At 36.8% G+C, this 24,936-nt stretch overlaps 2 protein-coding genes across 5 annotated transcripts; both read right to left on the bottom strand.

Annotated features, from left to right (window-relative positions):
- Positions 1-4: 4 nt before the first annotated feature.
- On the bottom strand, positions 5-6,315 carry LOC136260648 (uncharacterized). 2 transcript variants are annotated; one of them, XM_066054470.1, is made up of 6 exons: positions 6,098-6,315; positions 5,879-6,044; positions 5,690-5,826; positions 4,456-4,867; positions 3,821-3,935; positions 5-1,112 (listed from the first exon to the last, which is right to left on the bottom strand). In XM_066054470.1, exons 2-4 carry the CDS (start codon positions 6,030-6,032, stop codon positions 4,544-4,546), a joined length of 615 nt encoding a protein of 204 aa, XP_065910542.1. In that variant the 5' UTR covers positions 6,033-6,044; positions 6,098-6,315; the 3' UTR covers positions 5-1,112; positions 3,821-3,935; positions 4,456-4,543. The 2 variants fall into 2 exon arrangements, with proteins under 2 accessions (XP_065910542.1, XP_065910541.1); XM_066054469.1 differs by having other exon boundaries at positions 581-1,112; positions 4,514-4,867.
- Positions 6,316-14,467: 8,152 nt separating this feature from the next.
- LOC136261915 (uncharacterized) lies at positions 14,468-24,342 on the bottom strand. Of its 3 annotated transcripts, none has more exons than XM_066056010.1 (4): positions 24,204-24,342; positions 19,923-20,065; positions 19,770-19,874; positions 14,468-15,059 (listed from the first exon to the last, which is right to left on the bottom strand). In XM_066056010.1, the coding sequence occupies exons 2-4, from the start codon at positions 20,054-20,056 to the stop codon at positions 14,555-14,557; spliced, it is 744 nt and encodes a 247-aa protein (XP_065912082.1). In that variant the 5' UTR covers positions 20,057-20,065; positions 24,204-24,342; the 3' UTR covers positions 14,468-14,554. The 3 variants fall into 3 exon arrangements, with proteins under 3 accessions (XP_065912082.1, XP_065912081.1, XP_065912080.1); XM_066056009.1 differs by having other exon boundaries at positions 19,923-20,069; positions 24,204-24,336; XM_066056008.1 differs by lacking the exon at positions 24,204-24,342 and having other exon boundaries at positions 19,923-20,184.
- Between the last annotated feature and the right edge of the window lie 594 nt (positions 24,343-24,936).

Genomic DNA, 24,936 nt, shown 5'->3' on the forward strand with positions numbered 1-24,936 from the left:
GTTGTATTATATGTACTCAGTTGCAACTTATAAGACATGGATACGTAACTTAGGAGCTCCTATATTTATGACACCATTGGTCAGAAAGATAGAGTTCCACAGGCAGAATCGTACATTCCTGCCAAAATTTGAATGAATTAGCTAGTGAATTCATTTAATTGGTATGAAAATCTTTACCATGAAACTTTGAACAATGCCAGTAATAATATTTTTCCTGAAATAAGCTGTCCAACTGCAAACATAACTCAAACTTCACCAGAGACCACAATCAGTGGTGTTATATACAAAGAAAAAAGGGAGGCAAGATGTATTGTAGTCTGGCCACATGAAACCACACCAATACAACAAGATTATATATCACTTCCATTCCATCACACATGTCCATGGTCTGTTCAAACCCAGTCATCATGTAGTCATGATAGTTGACCAGACTCATGATGGTGCTATCATCACTACCAGGTTGTGACATACGCATCATGCATTCATACTGACATCCCATACGACCCATTTCAGTTGACATCTCATTCATTCTCTCCTTCACAAGTTTCAGGTGCATGGAACACACAATGGAGTTACTATTGATTTCAATATAGTACTAACCTGTCTTTTCTTCCTACTGTCTCCATCACTGATTAAGTTGAGCAAGGGATCCTCAGTAATTTCACTTCCTTTTTTATGACGATGTATATGCCATTACTAGAATTCCCCTTGAAGTAATAGCATTATCTGAGCAGAACTTGACATGCAGTCCACCACATGATATCTAGTTTGTAGTGGCAGGCCTTTTACTGCCACACAGCTTCAATTTATTTCCTCCAATCACAATCTTCATAAAATCAGGACACTTACAATCTTTATCATCCTCATCACAGTCAGTTGTAGCATTCTGCAGCATCAAATCAACTACACGATAAGTGACCACACCTTCATTGGCGATGTTCCACACACAATATGTTTTGCTTGGATAGTGCCGGTGTATAAAGTAGTTTGGGGAATTGATCTGATAAATAGTACCAAACTCTTCTGCACGCTGGCTAATGGTTTTAGGAGGGAGTGGTCTCAGTTCACAACCTGAAATTGCAACATTTGCTCTTTTCTTGGTGCATGCATCCCTAAAAAGAAACACAACACACAGTACTCCATATATGTGAGTGGATTTGCAAAAAAGTACCCTTTTCACACACAAAATTTGACCCATTTTTTTAACTTGTAAAATTCTTAACTTTCTAATAGGTGCATGTAGCTGTCTGAAACTTTCCATGAGTGAAGCTACATTATCTGGCTATATTTTGATACAAAAGTAGCTTTATCAGTATAAGGAGTCAACTGTTGTAACATTTCATTTGCTTATATGTAAAATGTGTGGAAGAGGCACCTTTTCGCAAATCCGGTCACACGCACGCACGCACGCACGCACGCACGCACGCACGCACGCACGCACGCACGCACGCACGCACGCACGCACGCACGCACGCACGCACGCACGCACGCACGCACGCACGCACGCACGCACGCACGCACGCACACACACATATATAGCTATTGTATGAATTGTCATTAATATTAGTGATTAATATGTTACTGCTTGCAAAACAATTCATAAATTGTGCAATTCTTTACTTAATAGAAAGTAGAAAATTGATCACTGCAATAACAACAGCACCTGCTTTGTGGCTGTATTATAGTTTAAATAAAATTGAAATCAGCATGGCTAATGTTAAAACTATCCACACTACATCTACAGTAGTCAATTAAGTAGATTAATCTCAGAAAAGAGCTGTCATCACATTCAGTCCAGCCAAAAGATTTTGGCAACAAGAATGGTCCCTCAGACCAAATTTGGCTACATGACTACTCCAAAAATAATCTGCTTTGCAAATTTTGATCTGCAAGGAATGAAATTCAATTGGTCACTGCTAAAATTGGTCACTGTTGACTGTCTAATTGTGCAATTTACAGCTGGCCCCACTAGGTCAGCAGATTGTATGTATGTATGCCTGTATCCATACAAATTATCCACCTTGTAAAATTTTTTTGTTGAAGTCCTCTCCCACTTCTGCTCCACCGCCCCAAGCTCTCTACATGTATGTGCACTTCGCTAAATTAAGCTAGTAGGTTGATGGTACATAAAATAATTTTAGTTCAGTCTGGTCAAGTTCATACCAAACAGTCTACACACAAGGAATCAAAAATGGAGTTTTTGTCTTTCTCATGCCAATTGCAGCAAAATGTAGGGTCAGTATAGGTATAGATACAATAACAAAACTTTCAATAATATCCCCAGCCTAGAGCCACATAGTTATTTTCCTTTTTATACATTAAATACTGTACTAAGTACAATATTTAATTGGGTACAGTATATATTTTATGTGTTGAAAAAGAAAAAAAAAAAAGTGTACTTTTAGTTTACAGTAATTCACAAAAACGATAAGGTATACTTTGGTTCCAGTGCCATGCACTTTTGTCAGTTATGGTAAAACAATAATATTACTGTTTGTGGTAACTTGCAATTTTGAAAAATTAATGGTTTATGGTATTATCTTTACCTTGCAAATTGCAAGACAATAAAGTGATTTGTAGCTGCTGCTTTTTGTCTTTGTGCTACAGAATCTATAAACCAGAAATCTAACTGAACAAACTATAGTGAGAGACTGTGAAATGGACTTTGTAGGCATGACTTTTTCTGAAGTTGACACTACAAGGAGTTTTAATTACATTGAGGAAGTTTGGCACGAAGAAAAGTAGTCAGCTAGGACTATACCCCAAGCAGAGACTGGCACAATTGCAAAATTTACATTCAAGCATGCAGTGATTGCTCAATTGGAATATTAATTTTGACAGTTCTATTGAAGTATCTCAATCTTGCATACAAACACCACTATATAGTAGGGCAGCAGTTTTTTGGTACACTCAGGCCCTACTATAGGCTGTGGCCTACCTACCTGTAGCTGATGATACACCACTGCATATTGCTTTATTTATTGTTTTTTTTTTTCATTTAGTACTTTAAAGGACAGTATACACAGATCAAGGAATATATAATTAGCATGCAGTAAACACATAATTACAGTCCTGAAGGTCTACCAGTGTCTTGAACTGGTAGCCATAATTAATTACTCACTAATTACATTTACTATACAACTATTTACAAGGGGATATATAAAGGATACAAGTTATAGAATAGAATAGTTTGTAGGAGCAGGAATCTTCATACATTTGGAGCAAGGGTAGTGGTAGAGAAAAGTACATAAATTATTACTATCAAAATTATTGATAAAATCATTCCAATAGTAATCCTTGAGTTTAAATTTTAATGGTTTGAAGGGAGTAAGATAGATCGATTATCGGTAAGCTGTTCCACAATCTGATATACAATAAAAGTACAAGTGTTTGTAGATGATGTCTTATGCCTGAGTTTAGCAAGCTGCATTGTAGCTATAATGTCAAAAGTTAAATAGCTGTGTAACTATATGCATATTCCCAAATTTTCTACTAGCTAAAGAGTAAAAGCATCTCAATATCCAATTCTGTGATAGCTATTTTTCAACAAGGTTCTCTTTTACAAGTGCACTCCACTATTCAATTAAAATTGTCTTACAATCCAGGTTAAAGTGCCTAATATCATTTCATAATATTTTCCTGTGGCTAATGAATATATCCATTTTACCTGACCCCTCCCTTTCTTCAAGCTAAAGGCTTTACAGATCAATATTTTATTCACTAGGGAAGACAGTAGTTTAGTAATCCATTCTGCATGCCGTCAGCTGTATGGTCACACACAGAATTCCACTAACCGTAGCTATACATGCAGTAAACTTACTTATACGTATTCACAACCTCCAAAGCCATCATCTTTGCAAATTGACTTGCACTTTATGATTTCCCTTCCTTCTACTGTCTTGGTAGTTTTCCTCACTTTGAAACATGTCATTTTCCTGCAAATAGCAAGTGAACAATAAAACTAGCTACACAGCAAAAAAAGGACTTGTCAAATTAACATAAAAAATATGTCATATTGATGCATTTCATATAACATGTAGCTCTTGTAACATTAGCACATTGTACTTGTTAGAATAACAATTTGCACAATGTAACTTCAACAATTATTATGTAAAAGCTACATAAAGAATTTAGTTGTTTTAACATTGAAACTGTAAAAGTAGCACACCAAATTTGAATAACAACAAGGTTCCACACATTGGTACATTTGATGTCAGTTATTATGACAATCACTGTTGTTTTTCAACACAGAAGTTTAACAAGCACTAAAGGTTAGTTTAACACTTCAATAATCACACATATGTTTTGATTTAGCAATACAGATGTCACTACAGCTACTTCAACATGTCATTCTAGCATAGACTTATGTGAAATCTACATCAATGCTGCTGCAGTATTGACATGATATATTATGTTGATTCCACTTTCATTTTAGCAATTGATATGCATTCATACTATTGACTCAATCTGTGATACTTTTTTCCACATATTTCAATGATAACAAATCACATACTGTAAAACGTCAGTGTAGTATAGTCATTGTTCAGTCCTTGCTGGCTACTGAAATTGCAACCATAAAGTTGGAAAGAGTAAGAGATATCCTTTTCTGATCACCAGGAATTTCAAAAATTCTTTCTTGTAGAAATGTAAACAAATCATTTAATTTTGGGTGATAGGAAATATTGAAAATATAATGGAGTGAAAACACCACGTACAGGGCACTGATAAAGTCTGGACATTTGATGATATCTTCCTCTTCAACGTAGATACTATAAGTAGCAGCAATGCTGTTGTCTGCATCAAACTTCCTCACAATGGAAGGATAAGTGCTAGCACTATCAACACACTCCCTTTCTGGTGTTAAATTCTGTAGGAGTATAAACACAATAAAAGACTTTCACTGGAAGCACATGTGCACAAATTACAGATAGGTTTTAATTAATAACACAAGTACTGTGACGCATGATCACCTTAGTGTGCCGTTATAACACCAGAACATACCCATTTAAACCATGACATGCATACACCTGTCAGCATCTGTGGATGTGATTTAAACAAAATGTCTAGTATATTTTCCCACTATCTTGCTTTCAATCAAAATAATAAGCACAATTAAAGCTTACTGTTGTGGTTGGTAACTCTAATTGGCCATACAAGAAAGGCTCAAAGCAGCTGCATAGTCAGCATTGAATTGAAACAATGCATAAATGATATGAACTATAACTAAACATTTTAAATAAAGAAAATCATTGTACCACTAGCCAACATGTAAAAAAAAGTAGTCTCTAAATAGGAATACACCCCTATAGATATTGTGACACCTTGCCTGGGCTTTTAAAAAATTGTGGTATGTTACACGTGTCACAGCAGGAGTCCAGAAGCATTACAAAATGAGACTGGGGCTGCAAAAATAGGGAATGTGGGTACAAACAACACCATCACACAACAGGTCATATCTTGATACTAAAATAAAATATTTGCATTCTATAACTTGTATAATAAAGCCAATTAAATGATAAATATGCTCTGAACATTGCATGGTCCACAGCACAATGGAACAAAATGTTATGGATGATGAAAGTCTTAAAAGCAAGCAATTTTTATGTGCCCACATCCTCTATTTTCACAGGCCCGGTCACAAATGCATTGTAACCGTGGCACCTGCATGATCACAGTAAACAAAACTTACAGGGACATCAATTAGAAGAAAGGGTATAACACTGTGATGATCTTTCTTCTCCTGTTTCTTTCTTTTTGGCACTAAAAATGATGCCACACACTTCAGAGCTGCTATATGTTCAACTTCAGTGAGATTATCTGTGGAGACTGTTGAAAAACATAATTATGTGAATGCACACACACATGCTATCAAACTTACCATCATAATCATCACCTAACTCCTCCAGAATTTGCTTTAGTTCCTTAGTTTGAAATGGTATTGTTTTGCTGTACGACAAAATAACTCCAACAAATTTTCTCCAGTTTTCTTCAAACTGTTCCAACATATCTTCAGACTGACAAATCATGTCCATCTCATGTGCAACCTGTCCAAGAAGCACATAAAATAAATAAGTGCAATACAAAAGAGGGAACATACAAATATAAGTCTGCTCAAACATCGATACTCCTTCACAATTTCCAAGACTGGCCGCTCTGAATGGCGTATCCATTCTCTTCGGTGTATAAAAAGTCCTGGACATCAACTCCTTTACACCATCAGCCGAAGCCCTTTTGTCCTTAGAGAACTTTGCCCACTCTGTTTCCAACAGCTCCTTGTTTCATTTGTGGGTTTCCTCATCTTTAGGTTCACCAATGAGTGTAGAATAATGATGATTGTCAGACGTCTTTTTCTTTTTTGGCTTTGGCTCATTTGTGTTGGGTAGTTTTCTGTTACAATTTGACACCTAACGTATATGAATTGTGCCCAGGAATTCTGCGTGGATAAAGCAAATAAACCAGGAGTAACAGTAACATTATCAACTAACATATTCTTTCAAGAAAGGGAATTTCTGCACAAACCACATTTTGCTACATTGTTTTTATTTAATGCTAAAGAGCATTATCAGCTAACACAATCTTCTCTTAATTTTATTACTCAGCAAATACAACAAATGATTTCTTTTACTATTGATGAAATTGCTGAGGTTGCTCATAAATGTTTTAGTGAGCAGATGCAGGGGGCAAGTGAAATTCCATTCACAGTACAATTGGAGTCTTTCCGAAACCCTTTTCTGCATGTACAAACAGAATATATGCAAAACAAGTATTATCATGAACATTTCAACTTAGTGGTAAGTATACTCCTATTTCTTAACCCATTAACTTTGCCAGTACTTTTATAATAGGAACCTGTTACAGTTATTCTTGGAGACCCAATATCAGGGGATGACAACTTTCAGTATGTGCCAAGGACTACAACGACTTCTTGAGCATCCAGAAGTGTTTGACGAAGTATATATGTGATATTGTGCATAGATGGTGCAACTTGGCCATTATTTGTTAATGTAGGTGCTACGGGATAATAGAAGATGTGATGACTTTTGGTGACTACTGCGATGGCCATTTGATTACTGGTAATTCTTACTTTCAAGAGGTACCCAATGCCTTGCAGCTGGTAATGTACTAGCTATGACGAAGTTGAAACTTGCGATGTTTTGGCCAGTCACAGGGGTGTTCACAAGTAGGTAATACATTTTTACATGCAGTCTCTGCACCAGTACCAATTGCATGTACTTTTAGGTGTGTTTTACTATACCATCGCTAATCTTCGTCCTGCATTGCGATCCACCCATCACTGCATCCAGCTTATAGCGGTTGTTACACACCCATTGCTGAAAAAGTATGGATTTACAAAGATTTTAAATCAGTTTGTAAATGATGTCAACACGCTATATGAGGTACAGTGCATATGTAGACTATTCCTTGTTAATTTGGTATTGTAGAATGACATCGTTGTGATGAATAATGGACATGAGCATCATTTTTATGGCACTGTTATCGCCTTTTTGGCAGACACAATTGCTGCCCATGAAATTGGTGGGTTTAAGATTGGTGCAAGTTTTGCATTTTGCAAATGCAGAGTATGCATGGCTACTGACACCATGATACAAACAAAGGTATATTTGTGCATGTTATATAGTGCTTATCACAATAGTAGCTCTATTTTAGTTCAATGAATCTGAATTTACTTTAAGAAACCCTCGGAGCCATAAGTACTACTGTTCTTTGCTACAATGAATTTTTGCAGAATATGATTCTACTACCTATGGTGTTAATTATGACAGTGTCCTGAATGAGATTCCTGATTTTAATGTGGCAAATGGACAAATGCCGCAGGACGCAATACATATTTTGCTTGAAGGAGTTATTCCATTTGAATTGAAACTAATGCTGAAAGCATTTGTTTCAGAGAAGAACTATTTTGATTTGGATGATCTGAATGAATGACTAAATAGTTTTGTGTTTGGAAGAATTGAGTCCAGAACTAATCCTCCAAAAGTATTTGAGCGAAAACATATTGTGGGTGATGCCGTCTTGGGGTTGTCTGGTTAGTAATATAGCTAGTGTATTAATGTACTCATTATTCGTTTACATTTTAAGCATCACAAGCTTGGACCTTTGCTACCATTTTACCATTATTGATTGGTCACAAAATTCCTGAAGATGATCTAAATTGGGAATTCTATTTATTGTTATTGCAAATACTGCAGATCTCAACAGCAAAAGTTTCATCAGAGCCATCATTTCTTTATTTAGCAGCTCTAATTGATCAGCACTATCAATTGTTTGTTCGTTGCTATCCAGGTGTTAAACTTATCCCAAAGGCACATTACTTGATACATTTCCCAAAACAAATTTGCAGGTATATTATTTATGTGCTTATATACATTATGTATTATGTGACAGGCAGATTGGGGCCGCTTGTAACTTCCTGGTGTATGCGGATGGAGGCCAAAAATTCGTATTTCAAGAAAGCAGGAAGGATTGCACATTTTTAAAACATTGCATTCTCGGTAGTCTCCCGTCATCTAAAATTGATTTGTGGTTATTTGCAATCTAGCAAGTTTTTTGGATGTGATGAATTGCAGTGTGACCCTTGTAAGTGATAATAATGCTGTGAATGTGTAATGCTAATTATGTATTTTGTAGGTCAAGGATCCCTGTCAGTTTCTGCACATCCAAAAAAAGACAAGATACTAAGCTTCCTCTGGGATTTGCACCCAGACACTGTAATTTGTGACAGTAAGTTGTGCAATAAATTTTTGTATGATATTAGTGTCGTCAGAGTTCTGATACACCGTTATTGAGCTAAAATTGCTGAAGCTGCTTTTATTATGAGTCATGAAGGTTGCGCGTGCACTAATTATGAAACAGGTGTATTAATATATGTACTGGTTATAGCGCTGAGTTGATTCCCTTGTTGCTCATGTCCATAGCTCCAGAGAATAGGCTAGTGACATATGACCAGAAAGTAATTTAATACATAGCTATGCATGTAACTAGCTACAGTAGCAGACAAAACTGTTTCCGTTCCATTTGTTTTAAACAGAATGGAATGATGCCTTTGAAAAGAAATAAAATGCTCGTTTGTTTTGAATGGAACAGAATCACTGAAGGAAAGGGAACATTTTTTGTCTGCTACTGTAGTCTCATGCTGCATGCTTAATACCGAAGTATGTTTATCTTCAAATGTTAAATGGCTAAACCTTATAAGAATAGCTATGTATTACCACATAGAATTATATAGCCCAACTAAAACCACAACATGACATTTTTGCAAATATTCTAACAAACTATAGTGCATGTGTGTCTTTTGAAACTTGTAAGGAAGAGCAGCTTCAGCATTTGTAGATCGATATTGGTGTCTCCAGCATTGCGAAAGCCAGATAATGTCTGGATTATCATTAAGAAGCTGCTTCTGGCCTGGTCACTGCAAGTCCAGTTCATGCTTATAGGGAAGGAACTTAACTTTTCATATTGAATGTAATTAGTAGAGGCCAAGGGATCTATCACTAGCCAAAATTTTGTATGAGATTCTGAATCCCATTATGGATTCCGGATTCTTTCATCAAAGATTCCAGTATTTTTATCATAAATGCATCTGTAAATTTGAATGTAACAAAAATATGCAGAAATATTTGGAATATTTTAATGTTTAAAATTTCAGCCAAGATTCCAGATTCAACCAGATTCCATGTGGGGATTCCAAGCGAGGTGTATGGGATTCCAGCTAGTGTCAGACCCCTCGGTAGAAGTTCTATATTTACACATTCTTGTACATTGGCCTCTTATCATAATGAACATGGATGTATGTGTGTATGCATGCATTTTCAGTACTTTTGGCGTTATAACTTCTGCAGTTCCAATTGGATTAAGATCCATGGAGAAGAATATCATCATGGTGATTATATCCTAATTGGGAAGCAAACTGACGATCTTCCAGTTTTTGCCAAAATCACTGACCTGATGGCTATTGTTGACTACCCAGTAGCTGAAGTTAATGTCTGCAGAACTGTTGGACTCATAAATCATTTGATGAGTTACTTTCACTGCACTTTTGTTGTGTGTCATTAATAAGCCTTGTGGAATGTCATCCATATTCTGCACACACGTTTGATGATGGCAATCTATACATCACCCTCCGGTCTAGAGTTGAAGCAGAACTGTTAAGGAAAATAGAATAAAATATGTACATTGTCTGCAAAGTGTAATGTATGGTGACTGTATTCTACAGTGTCATTGTTGATGCGGTATGGTTATTGTTTTAGTGTTTATATAGTCTCTTGTTGATTGGTTCAACTATAAATAACCAATGTGAAAACGTTACAAATACCAGCACAGCTTAACCCTTATTTACATAGCATTCTATAATGTATTGTCCAAACATTGCAGTGCACTAGACATTTAATACAAGATTACTAACTATAACAATTAACATGCTGTATTGAGAGTTTATGTGTTAAACGATAACTAAATTAGTTAAAATAAATGAAATGTGTAGATATTGCAGCTACATATTTACTGCAACATTCCAAAGTCACTTTAATGTGCCCCATGTTGAAATAGCAAGGTAGTGCTGAATTAACATATTGCCATATTAACTTAACAGATGGTCATTACTGCTAACATGTGGTATGTTATAGCAAGGGCTTACCTGCTGAATAGCGAGAAAATTGTTAAAACAACATGCTGACTGAAATATAACCGAGTGTTTGTAGATTGGACAAGTACATGCTTATTTCAACATTAGTGTGTTATATTGAAAGGGATTATGTTAAAGTAACAAACTAGTGCTAATTTTACATACTGTCAAAATAACATTTTCTGTTAAAATGACAATGGATGATTGCATATAACAAACTGTATGTTGTGTTGATATTTTATGTGTCAAAATGACAATAATTGTTTATACAACATATTGTCAATTTAACATTTTGTGTTAATTTAACAAGTTTGTTTTTGCTGTGTAGTAACCCAGTGTGGTTTACCCTTCAGCAGGAAATTGTTCTTTAGTTGGTTGACATAATTCAAAGGTGATGTAATCCTTACCACCAAATGTTGTCATCATCTCTAGCAAAGCGCATGGTAAAGAAAATGCCCAAAACTACCAATCTCAGCATCATTTCTCACAACTACCTTGATAAAAAATAAAAATGCACACTGTGATGTCATACTCACTAGAATGTGAGAATGATATACTGTAGCCTAATGCTTTGATTTCTGTAGATTTTTAAAAGGGATGTTTTTCTGAAAGTATAATTTTTTCACTAGCTAACTAGCTATACTGAATGTATAGAAAGTGATGCAAAGCTAGCAGGGATCCAGAGGGATGTTTGACAGTTCATTAGCTATACAGTTTTATTTTAGGCTACTTTTTAGTGTACTGTTGCAAGCAAATTCAATGCTTTACAATTAAGAAAAGATGTGCAGGTGACAAATATACCCATTACTATGGATCTTATCGAAGAGATTTACACTGTTGTATGTTCATTCAGCTTTACTGCATGTGTGAATATAGCTATCTATTGTGCAGCTATGAGGCCCCCTTGGGGCTCCTTCCAGAAAGTCAAAATGTGATGCTACCTTTTCCCAGCATGCACTTACCGCGAATATTGTTTCTGCTTCTGCAACTACTCTACAGTGGCTTTGCTGATGCTGCTGCTGTAGTCTCACTGCTGCAGTAGATCCTGACGAGCTTGTTTCAAGCTTCAGTTTAATACACTACACCAATGCTGCAAAATCATCGAATTTAGAGTCGACATGAGTTGGAGTCTGAACCACCATTTCGGTTAAAGACGGGCTAATGATGTAACTCAGGGGATGGCGTTTTGTGGACCGACTGTGTTTTCCGTATTAGGAATGGCCGGTTTGACCATAGATATACTAACCCCAGGTACGTATACCTGGGGTTAGTATATCTATGGTTTGACATCTGTCACCCTGATCACTGGGACAAGGTTCTGCGGACAACTTGAATCAACTTGAAGTGACCTGAATCTAGAAGATTGACACATACTGTTTTGGCAATAGTAAACAAGATGATCTAATAGAGCAGTCAAGCCGAGTACTCCCCATTACTTGTTACATTATAGTACCCATTGTTCTGGATGTTAGATCTGCCCCTATTCCTAATGATCATGCATGTAACTAACCATTCATGAAAATGTAAAGTCTAGCTGCTAGACTGTCAAACATTAATAATGATGAACAAATCCCCACACCCATTTTCAGAAACAACTGCAGGTAATTTTTGGAGGTCAAGAAAGAATTAAAAATGTTTGAATGGTGAAGTGCCCCACTGGTGGGGTGATTTAAATGTCAAATTGGAACAAATCTCCCACTATTCCCCTCTGTATGCCTGGGAGGGGGTAGTTTGGGTTTAATATTGAAGTGCATTGTCTACAAACATGTGATTCTGAATTCCTTTAAAACTTGTAATGGACAAACAAATGCATGCAATGTAGCTAGCCACCCTCAACCCAATGGCGGATCCAGGATGGGGCATTTGGGGCAAATGCCCCCCCTCTCCACCTTGTGGAGGAGCCAGCCATGCTTCTGATTAAAATAGCTAGTAAATTTTGTCAGGCCAACCGAGATCAGTTTAAAACTCATGAAAATATGCACATTTTACTAGCATTTATTACAAATTCACCTGAAACCAAAGCAAACTGAAGTCAAACTAATTGTAAAATAGTCACTCAGCACCTTCGTGCGTATTAAGCGCCTCTAAAAATAATTATCGTGTTGCTGTTATTTAAGACATTTAGAGCCTTTTAAACAGTTTAAGACTTCACAACCATCTGAAAAGGCCAAAATGGCAAAAATTAACAGTGAGACACCACTAAGAGGTGATTATTTGCTGCTTCAAAAAAGCAGCACTGAGCTATAGAGAATATGGCTCTCCCCATACATGCAACCACCTACAACTTACCCTGTTTGTGCCCCTCCCCTAGCCAGCTCCTGGATCCGCCCCTGCAACCTATATGTTGGCATTTGAAAGTTTGTAACTGATGATGATAATGGCTTTAAGGAAATTTATCCACACAAAAACAGCAAAAACTGCCAAGCTGTGAATGAAGGGTGAGGCCTTCAATAATAGCCTGGGTGGAAAAGTTGTGAAATCAAAGGTGGTGGCCATGAAATAGGCCTGAGTCAAATATGCTCAAAATTTAGCCCTAAATACTTTCAGGAATTTCTCAAATTTTTCACCTTTTATACTCTTCAGTGTTCCCATTATGCTTGCATTATGTGACTAAGTTAGCAACATTTCTTTTGATTATCTTGGGGCAATTTAACCATTTCTATTATTAGAGTATTTCACTATAAAGTTGCTGTCCTATTAGAGAGTATCAATCCAAGAAGCTATGTACAATGCATTTGAGAGCTTTACTCAGCTCTACTGCAGTTTCCACTGACTGCTCTATTAGGGAGTATCAATCTGTTTTCATGCAATTAAATTCCATAGCTTAAAATATCCACCTAACATGGCTGGCATATGCCAACCAGAATTGCATGAAAACAGATTGATATAGCACTAGCACTCCAACCTATTATGCTTTTATTATGCTAGCATATTTGATGCAGGGTTACCAAGAAATGGCTGTACTGATGTTAATGCTAACAATGCACACCATTTAAAATTTATTAGGATTAAAATCAGTTTTTGGCCACCATCTTTGATTTTTCACAACCTTTTTTTCCTAGGCTATTGAAGGCCGCACATTTTTTTCACAGTTTGGCTGTTTTTGTGCACAATTTCATTTCTTTTGTACAATATGGCCCCAGAGCCAGCCAAAGGTTTTAGAATTTATTTTTACCCACATTTCTTCTTATTTACAGACACAATAATGATTACTGAAGTTATAAGGAAACATCCTGACCGTTTGGCAGACTCCTGTAAGCATTTGAACATTACTCAGATGGCTGCAGGTTCAAGGCTGACCAGGTTCAGTCATCTCCTTTCTGCACTTTCCAAACTTACTTTATATAACAACTTTAAACAAGCTGTAGGACCAAGTGTCCTACAGAACTTCAGCATTTGTGCTGTTAAAGTCTTAATAAATAAATAAATAAATTGTATGACTTTTTGGTAACATTATTGTAATACTCTAATAGATCTTTTTATTATTTCCTTGAAGGAATTCTAATAGAACACACACAGAATACTCTAGAACAGTCATTGGTAGATCTATGAAATTGTAATAGAACAATAATCATGCATGATAGGTGTAGTATCTGGACACGTGCACGCACTATGATGTAATACATTATGCTGTAATTGTATGCGTGCATGTACATATGTAGTTGTAGAACCTCTGTGTGTGCTTTAGTTGTTATAACCTTAGTTGTTATTGTAGTTGCTAGATTGTAGTTGTGTGTTGTAGTGCTATTATTATTCTAATGCCGACACTACAATAGGAAATTTGATTGATAGGAAATTTACATAGTAGCCCAATACACAGGAAAACTATTTGATTAACATGAATAAGAATGGTGCACATGTGCACTTGGTAATAAGATATGTAGTGCACACAAAGAACATTGTCCTTGGTGATCACTGTAAAGGATCTCCATCAATGGTTAAATCACATGAGAGACTCCCACTGCCAATATTATATACACTTCCTTTATGGTGATACGCCATTACTAGAAATCCCCTTGATCTAATAGCATTATCTGAGCAGAACTTGATATGCAGTCCATCAGATGACATCTGGCTTGTTACGACAGGCCTTTTACTGCCACACAACTTCAGTTCGTTTCCTCCCATCACAATCTTCATAAAATCAGGACACTTACAATCTTCATAATTCTCATCACAGCCAGTAGTAGCATTCTGCAGCATTTGGTCAATTATACAATATGTGACCAGAGCTTCATTGGCAACATTCCACACACAATATATGTTGTTTGGATAGTTGCGGTATCTAAAGTAGTTTGGGGAATTGATCTGATAAAGAGTACCAAACTCTTCTGTACGCTGGCTAATGTTTTTATGACGGAGTGGTCTCAATTCACAATATGGAATTGTAACATTTACCCTTGTCTCGCATATGTCCCTAAAAAGAAATACAACACACAGTACTCCATTCAAACTAGCTAGCTATTGTATGAATTGTTCATTAATTTTGTTACCCCTTTGCAAATCAATTCATTTATAAGTTGTGCAATTCGTATAGGTAATTACACACATTTGAGTGCAATTATTGCATAATTGCACGAAAATACGTGTGATTGCCTACTAATCACATAGTGACCACCATTCATGGTTTGTAGTACACATCTATCCAGTTCTATGTGGCCATTAACTTCTACCAGGTGATTGCATCATCCTTCTTTGTATTACATCATGTGTTGTTGCACTTTAAAGGCTTCACGTGTCAGCCATTCTGATTGGCTACTCAAAACGTCTACATATGTTGCACTTAAAAGGCTTCTATTGTCAGCTTCTTTGATTGGCTATTCATTATATCACTTTCTTGTTGCACTTAAAAGGCTTCTGTTATTCTGCTATTTTATTGGCTACTTTATAGTGCAATTACAGAAACAAGGCCATGCGATTTGGGATTAATTGCACTCCTACTATTGAGACTAATGTATGGCAAATTAAATCACTATGTGATTATTTACAAAATAGTAATTAGAAAATAAGGAATTTTATAACTAAACTACTGAAACAACAGCACCTAGCTGCTTTGTGGCACTACTATAGTTCAAATAAAATTAAACCAGCATAACTAATATTAAAACTGTCAATAGTTTCACCACACTACACCTCCAGATCCAGTAGCCAAAGTTGTAGGAAATAGTTGACAGTAGATATAATAACAGTAGTATGTAGTTAATTAGATTATGTGATCTAGGCCATTATGTATAAATGTTGTAGTACATGTTTCAATTATATCACGCTATGTTAATTAATTATTACTAGACCAGTTATCACAAAAGTTAGGAAATTATTCCCAGGCAAAGGGCTGTCACTTTAAATCTGATCCCCTTTAGTAAGAGTGGTCCAGGATGACCAATTATGAGGTCACATTTGGTCGACCCAACCAATTTTGGCAGCAAGAATGGTCCGTCAGACCAAATTTAGCAGTGCTATCCCACATAACTAGCCTGCTTTGCAAATTTTGATCTGCAAGAAACAAGATTGAAAACCAGTCAGGGAGGATAAATTGTGGCTGATCCTGCCTTTGCCATGAACTATCTAATTCATAATGTAATACTTTATATGTAGTAGTGTATCATCAGTTACAGGTATGGCCTGAGTGAACAAAAAAACTGCTGCCCTACTGGAGGTGTTTGTATGCAAGATTGAGATAATAGCCTTCAACAGAACTGTCAAAATTTATATAACAGTTAAACATTGAAACACGGGGTTCTACAGAATTTAATGCCCTGCTACTACAGGGTCTGAGGGTTTCTAAATTTTGTAGAACCCTGTGTTTTGATGTCTAACTTATTTTGACCACAGCTTCTTGTTGTACCTTCACAGCTGCTTGTGACATAAGAAATGTAGCACTGAGTAGTGTTAACAAGCCCATACATCTCCCCATAATTAGTACGACACTTGCTATCCAGTTAAGCGCCCATGCGTTGCCAATGTTATAGCCGTGTTTTGTATTGCCTCAGAGACAGGGAAACAATTTAAGGTATCTACAGGATTTGGATAGCTGTAAGTAGCCAATGAAATTAGAGTATTTCATCTAGCTGCAGTCTAAATAATAATTGTTAGACATTGAAACAGACGGTTCTACAAAATTTAGTAACCCAAAAGGCTCTCTGTTGACTTGTGGTGCGTAATTGCCATGTCTTGTATTGCCCCTGTGGTCTAAATTTCAATAGAGCAATTACTGCTTGTATGTGATTTTGGGATCCGTCTACAGTCTCTGCAAGGGGTATAGCTGACTACATTTCTTCGTACCGAATTTCCTCAATGTGATTAAAACTCCATGTAGTTTCAAGAAAATCTTCTGGAGACATGCAGTGAATTACATAATTTTAAAGAATGAGTGTAAAAGCTGTGGTAATTTTACATGTGATGTACACTGCTGCAAACCTTGTTGCTTTTGTGCCATAGAATCTAGAAACCAAAATCTAACTGACCGAGATCATGAAATGTACTATGTAGGTGGCGGCGGCAGCAGCAGCTCCTAATCACTTCATTGTCTTACAACTTGCAAAGTAAAGATACGACTTTAAAATTGCAAATTACCACAAATATAGTAATAGCTATTGTTTTACCATATACTGATAAAAGTGCATGGTACTGGAATTATTGTATACCATATCCCTTTGGTGGATTATAGAAGTACACTTACTTTCCTTTTTAACATTTATTCATTTTTATTAAAAAGGAAAACAATTAGGCTGGGGATATCAAAAGCTTTTCAAAAGTCTTGCTATTATATCTATACCTACTGACTGTATGGTTTGCTGTGATTGGCATGAGAAAAGAAAAAAATGATCAAATTCACTTTTGATTTCTTGCTTCAAATTGACCAGATTGCACAAAACAAAAATTACTTTATGCTCCCTCAACCTGCTAGATAAATAGTTTAAGTGTGCATGCATGCAGGGAGATAGGGAGAGAGGACTTTAACAATGAAAATTACACAGTGGAGTTTGCATACATAAATACATGGTGCTGCCCACAGAAAATTAAATTAAAGTCTAAAATAGTATTTCAGACTGTGTTGTTACACTTAAAATATGAGTTGCGACTGTTCTATTAGAGTGATTTACTACTCTATTACAGTATCTTTGTTGTTATAAGTATTGACCAATAAAAATGGGGTGGGGGAGGCTGCTTTCTACTGCTTATCCATGAGGAGTGTTACTATGCCTTTACAGCATACAAACAAAGTCAGATTAAATTTTCAAAAAGATAGTTCTTTTTTGCAGCATACTTGGTCAAGGAGGATCAGATTTGGCAAAGAATGAATTTTTTTATTACAAGGCAGTGTAATGGACAGCACATAGTAAGCAATGTAACTAATTTGCTGGTCAGTAAGTAGTCATTGTGCGATAAAATAACTTTATATAGTGAGCAATAGTTAAATGTATCTGGCACATGAATATTAATAAAAGTTTGCTTATGTTAAATTATGTCACAAACAGTCAACAAGCAAGTGTAAGAATCACGAAGGAAACTGATAGCAATTAAAGTGTTGTAATCATCACCTGATCTGCACATTTAATCTCCTTACTTTATTCTTTTGTAATTGATAACACACAAAGATATCAACATGACTGCATGTTGTAGGGGATCAATTCACCACTGGGTCTGGGATTATTTCTGCATTCTTCAACATTTCAACTCATATTTCTGACTCCCTGTGTTCACAGGCTTTAGCCTTCTCACAGGTCCCTAGTAGGATGGCATTTAATAGCTGCAAATTGATGATGGGACTAGTTGTAAAAATCAGTAAAATGTGGAATATGGGAGGAATAATGGAATAAGTAAAACTTATCTTTTGCTCAAAAAGTTTGAGACTGACATAGCAAGTTCACTGTGGCTATAATGCCAAAAGTTAAGTAGCCATAGTCTGTTCACATTCACCTGAGCCCTTGCTTCTTGTTAATAACTCTTGTTACATGAGCCAGCTGCCCAAACACTTAGTACTACTGTGAAGCCCTTTAAATTCCAAAACTGTTTATCAAAAAGCACTTTGAAACAGGCGTAAGTTGAACAAGTGAGTTATGAGGCTTTAAAAATATCCCATACATTGAGTATGGACACATGCTCACCTCTTCGATATGCAGTTTTTGGCAGGGGCTCAGGTGAATGTGAACACCCTTAACTATAGTTATGTAGCTACGCATATTCAGAAATTCTCTACTAAAGAGTAAAAGTGCCTCAATACATGATCCAATCTTGTGATAGCAACGACAGGTGTAGTCCATTATTTTGATTAAATTGCTTTGCAATCCACAATTTTTGGTGAAGTGCTAATCTAATGATAATAACTACACATTTCTAAGGCTAGCAAATATACCGTATTTCTATAATTATAAACCGTTAAAAATATTTCGTCGAAGGTAACATCTGACGAAAATTAATTACACGAAAATTTTTTACCAACGTAATATTCGAGAAGTTGAACGAATTCGGTAAACTACTTTCTGGCCACCTGGATCGAGACTTGGCCATTGGCGTGTCAAACATATGCCTGCTGCAGTCTTTTAAAAACAAAGTTCTCCCTGAGAGGGGTTCGTCTCGCTTCGTCTATTTCGCTGCACGTTGGTAATGATGCCATTCCGTGATAGACAGCTACTACAGGACACATTAAATAAAGTATATATGTACAAATATGCAAGTTGCATGGAATGAGCTTCTACCACTCCAGTCCATTGCTTGATTTGTGACGGACAACTTCTAAATCTGAGGCACAGCCTCCATGGAACGGAGATGCCACACTTCAGTTTCGCTGCTTGTCGTTCTGCTTCTCAAAAAATGGCTGTATAGAATTAATAAAGTTATGTAATTCATTGTTAAAAATTTTTCGTCGCTTGAGGACACTGGTGAAAATTTTTTAACACGAAAATTTGTCTCGTGAAAATTTCTCGCAGCTTATATTTATAGAAATACGGTATATCCTTTTTTCCCTGTCTTCCTTCTTTTCTTAAAGCTAAAGACTTTATACAATTTAAAACTAATATTTTAGTCACTATAGGGAAAACAATGTTTTAGTAATCCTTCTGTCTAATACTGCCATCAGGTATATAGTCACACATGAAATCCCATTAACTACATACAGCAAACTTACTTGTAATTACAACCTCCAAAGCCATCATCTTTGCAAACTGGCTTGCACTCTGTAATTTCTGGTACTATCTTGGCAGTTTTCTTCACTTTGAAACATGCCATTTCCCTGCAAATAACAAGTGAACAATAGAACTAGTAACCCAGTGTGGTTTACCCTTCAGCAGGAAATTGTTCTTTAGTTGGTCGACATAATTCACAGGGAATGTAATCCTTGCCACCGATGTTGTCATCATCACCAGCCAAGCACATGGTAAAGAAAATGCCCAACACTACCAGTCTCAACATCATTCCTCACAACTACCTTGATAAACAGGATGCACATGTAATGTCTTATTTATGTACACACATGTAAAAATTGTCAGACCATTCAGATTGGTGACTATTAGAATAAGAGAATGATATGCTGTAGGCAAAAGCTTTAAGTCTACAGTTCAGATTAAAAGGGAATTGGTTACTATACTGAATGTTTAGAATGTGATGCAAAGCTAGCAGGGATCTGGAGGCATGTCACCTGGAAATGTGACAATTTATTAGGAGTATACTGTTGCAAGCAAATTCATTGCCTTAGAAGGAAGATATGCTGGAATTAATTTGAAATACTATACTTAAGTCAAATATCCCTAGCAATGCATTAAATTATGAGCATAAATCAAACAGACTATTCTCTGTAACATTGTTTGTTCTATTAGAGTATAGTTGCCTGTTTAATTAGAAAAAAAATTTTGAGATAGTAAATAACAAGTGGTTACATCTCAATTGTGGATCCAGGATGGGGAATTTGAGGCAAATGCCCCCCCCCCCCTCATCTTGTGGAGGAGCCATACTTCTGATTAAAATACTAAACTATATGCCAGGCCAAGATCAGCTTATAAAACTCACGAAAATATGCACATTTCACTAGCATTTATTACGAATTCATGCACCTGAAACCAAAGTCAAACTAGCTATGAAATTGTCACCCAGCACCTTAATGTGTACTAAGTGCGTAATAAGTGCCTCTAAAATAATTATCAAGTTGCTAAGCCTTTTAAACAGCTTTAAAGACTGCACAGCCATCTGCAAAGGCCAAAATGGTAAAATCCAACAGTGAAATACTACTAAGAAGTGTATTATTTGCTGCTTCAAAAAGCAGCAACTAACAAGAGGATCTGGCCCTTCCTCAAAGTATAACCACCTATGAACTTGCCTCTTTGTGCCCCTCCCCCTGGATCTGTCCCTGCACCTAAAACTAAGGTGCCCATGCAGTACCATAACATGCATACAAATTAAGAGTTAACAAAGAGAGTATCCTACTCCAATGTACTCATGTGGATTTAATGCTGAGTAAATTGTGCAATCACCATTACAATGATTGTCAAAAGTTAAGTTTTATACTGTTAAACTGAGGTTTTATATCTTGTAATCACTCTTTTCTTGTATCAAGATATACACTAACTTTATGTATCAACTATGTTTTTACCTATATTTCATGTACTGCTATGTCAAATGCAGTGCACTACATCAAAAAAAGAAGCCTGGTCACCTGGTCAATATTGGAGAGTTGGTAGCTAGGACTAGAAACATATAGTTAACTTTGCACAGCCTCAGCTATGTTGTTAGTGAAGTGGCTAAAACTTCCTGACAATCTTGCATAAATAATGGTTAGGACTTATGACCCCTTGTGATTAATCACATAATTACAAGTAATAGTTCACCTCAGGGGTGGTGGAGCAGGCCAAAGAGTGAGGGGGCCAGGCCAACTGTAAGTGAAGACCAAACAAAAACAACAAAAAAAGATGACTACCTGCTGACAATAGCTTCCCTCCACCAACTATATCTCCTATTTATAATTACACATACGTAGCTAAGTAGCGTGCTACACTGCTTCTCTGAATACTGTGACTGCTCTATTAGAGTATCTAGATCCTGACTGTTCTATTAGGGTATCTCGATCTTTTCTTGCAAACATTGTCCCATAAAGTGGGCCCCCCCATCTTCACCCCCTATGGTTCACCTTATAGTTAAACTGGGCTCAATGAATATCAAATTTCATTACAGCTGTTTCCAAATGGTAGTCATTGTGCTCATCGGCTCGATTTGTCTCATGTGTGTTAGCAATTATCACACTATCCCAATACGCACAAGAAAGCTAAAGTTTGTAAATGTGAGGAGTTGGTAATTTAATATCTAAATACTACCAGATCAAGAGTGCTACAGGCAAGTACTTAAGTCTGGCAAAATGTTGAATAGAAGCTTGTCAAAATAGCTAAATGGAATGAATCAAATGATATTGAAAGATGGATTGATTCTGGAATCTGGATGACAAGATGGTCTATCATCCAAAAAATGTATATATACAGGGGCAGATCCAGACTTTTTAAAATGGGGTTCCACTCTAGAATTGCAACTTCACCCTAGCTGTAAGTCAAAGACCAAAAAAAAAAAAAGAAAAGGTCATCAGCTGCTGACAATAGCTTCCCATCACCATAGATGCCCTCACCAACTATATTTCCTTATTGATAACTACATTCATAGCTTGCTACACTATATACTCTTCTTAAGAATACTATCACTGCTCTATTAGAGTATTTCGATCTTGACTGCTCTATTAGAGTATCTCGAGTAAGAGAGGCTCTTTCAAAAGGAGGGTTCCATGGAACCCTTTGAACCCCCCCTTCCCCCCTGGATCCGCCCCTGATATATATATATATATATATAGACCTATACATCATTTGGATATGTTGTGCATCACATGCAGTGACACTACTACATTTAGTGAGTCTGCATAGTAGCTAAATTTAAAAGTCTGCACATTTAGCTTAATAGCTAATTGCACTGTAAATTTTAAATAATTATATAATAGCTAGCTAGGTAGATTCTTTTTGCATTTAAAATTTTTTGTTACATTTCAAGATTGTATGATTTTCAGAAGTCGCTATGCTCTCGTAGTTAGTTAGTTAGCAGCGGCGTAGCTACCATTGAGGCAACCGAGGCAGCTGCCTTGAATGCTCAACAACAGGCTGAGCAGGCCTGAGTTTTGACACCCCGGATTTTAGCTACTCAAACATTACTGGACAGCATTACTGTACCACACATAATAGAATCTATGGCTGTAGTAGTAAGCAGGGCCGGAACCCACGGTGGCGATGCTGGACCACTTTTCAGCTAAAAGATCGAGATACTCTAATAGAGCAGTCATTGTAATATACTCTAATAGAGCATTCAGTAAAGATTATAGCAACTGTTCTCATTACATTGGTTGGTTTAAATCATTTACATTTATGTTAATTGTCTTTAAAAATTACTTTGCAAAAGTTCCAATGAGTCAACTATATGGCATTGATCATGCATATCATGCATTAGCAGTTACAATCAAACGAATAGCCTCCACATGCCATTTCAAGCATATATTTTCAAAGTTTTTCTTAAGGGAGAATTCCCCAAGACTCAGGGGCGGATCCAGGAGCTGGCAAGGGGAGGGGCACAACCAAGCTAGTGGTTGGGGAGAGCCAGATAATCTTATTTTAAAAACAGCCGTTGCTGCATTTTTGAAGCAGCAAATAATCACTTCTTAGTAGTGTCTCACTGTTGATTTTGCCATTATGGCCTTGGCAGATGGTTGTGAAGTCTTAAAAACTTTTTACAAGGCTCAGAATGTCTTAAACAACAGCAACACGGTAATTATTTTAGAGGCGCTTAGTACGCACGGAGGTGTTGGGGTGACAATTTCACAGCTAGTTTAATGCTTTAATTTCAGGTGAATTTGTAATAAATGGTAGTAAAATGTGCATATTGTCATGAGTTTTATAAACTGATCTTGGCCTGACAAAGTTTAGTATTTTAATCAGAAGTATGGCTGCATGGCTCCTCCAGAAGGGGTGGGAGGGGGGACATTTGCCCCAAATGCCCCATCCTGGATCCACCATTGAGACTCCCTAGCTTGACATGCTTAGCACATGCAGTTGAGCATCACATGAAAAAGATAATCTTTGACTTAAACATCACATCAGAACAATAAAGAGTAGTGTGCATAACTATGACCTCTGTTGCAGTCCTTGCAATGGCTTGATCATGACCACTCAAAACATCTCCGGAATAAATCAAGTTTTTCAGTTTCGTGTTGAATGCAATTAAACTAGTCTAATAAATTAAGCATGGTATAGTGGGGCAGTAACTAAGCTGGAGCATTACTTAAGTTATGACATGTAGAAAAGTGTCATGCGTCTTCTGAAATAGTTTCTTCCATCCAACCAGAGCCAATGTGCAAATGCTGTACCACCCATGCTTTGTGAATCAGTTGAGTCAGAAGCAGACCCTCTCAATTAGGTCAATGCTGGTATAAAACTTTGCCTCGGTAAAAATTTTTTCCTGGCTACGCCACTAAGTTAGTACTATGTTGCACACGTACACAAAGGCAAACACAGAAACAGCTACCTTGTATTAAAAATCTACTTACCACGAATATTAGGCTTGTAGCTAGGCCAAATCAGCTTCTGAATTTGCAGTGGCTTTACTGATACTGCTGCTGAGATCCTGGTTTAAGCTTTAGTTACACTCAGTGCTAAATTGCCAAATTTATAGACGACATGAGTAGGGGTTTGAACAAAAAGAGACCACAAAAATGCACCAGGTAATGACGTAACTGGGATACGATGGCGCTAGCGAGAAGTCCACGGGCGGATCCGACTGTGCTTCCGTATTAGGAATGGTTTGCCACCTGTCTGGGATGAGGTACTGCGGACAACTTGAATATAAATAAATGATCGATGCATACTGTTTTGCCAATAAACAAGATGCTCTAATAGAGCAGTCAAGCACTCCAATAAAAGAGCTAGTACCCATTATCACTGTGCCCCTCTGGCTCTTAGATCTGCCCCGGCCTGTTCAAGTTTGTCTGGCCTAATATCATGCATGTACCGTATACAATTCTGTGACAGTCAATAAAATATAAAGTATAGCTGCTAAGCTAGCTAGCTGCTGCTACTACTGTTTTCTTTTAACCAAGGAACCTGCTTAGGCTGCTTAACTCTGTTCATCTGTAGTAGTTAGTGTAATGCACCTATCAATGTATTGCCAGTTGCCCCACCCCCCCCTCGGGCGTAAGTGGGACTTTACAGGGGGAATTGACACGAAACTGCTGCTCCACTGTGGGGCATTTGACGATCGTTCAGTAAGCACCCAAATATTTT

The sequence above is a fragment of the Dysidea avara genome, chromosome 7, assembly GCF_963678975.1.
Source record: "Dysidea avara chromosome 7, odDysAvar1.4, whole genome shotgun sequence".
Taxonomy (NCBI): Eukaryota; Metazoa; Porifera; class Demospongiae; order Dictyoceratida; family Dysideidae; genus Dysidea; species Dysidea avara.

What these genes read in the sequence shown, in the direction of transcription:
- LOC136260648 (XM_066054470.1), bottom strand. Translation starts at nt 6,032, where the DNA reads ATGGACATGATTTGTCAGTCTGAAGATATGTTGGAACAGTTTGAAGAA. An exon ending in GTTAGGTGATGATTATGATG is followed by an intron (nt 5,827 to 5,878) that starts GTAAGTTTGATA and finishes GTTTTTCAACAG; the next exon opens with TCTCCACAGATAATCTCACT. An exon ending in TTCTTCTAATTGATGTCCCT is followed by an intron (nt 4,868 to 5,689) that starts GTAAGTTTTGTT and finishes ATACTCCTACAG; the next exon opens with AATTTAACACCAGAAAGGGA.
- LOC136261915 (XM_066056010.1), bottom strand. Translation starts at nt 20,056, where the DNA reads ATGATGTTGAGACTGGTAGTGTTGGGCATTTTCTTTACCATGTGCTTG. An exon ending in GAACAATTTCCTGCTGAAGG is followed by an intron (nt 19,875 to 19,922) that starts GTAAACCACACT and finishes TGTTATTTGCAG; the next exon opens with GGAAATGGCATGTTTCAAAG. An exon ending in TTTGGAGGTTGTAATTACAA is followed by an intron (nt 15,060 to 19,769) that starts GTAAGTTTGCTG and finishes ATTTCTTTTTAG; the next exon opens with GGACATATGCGAGACAAGGG.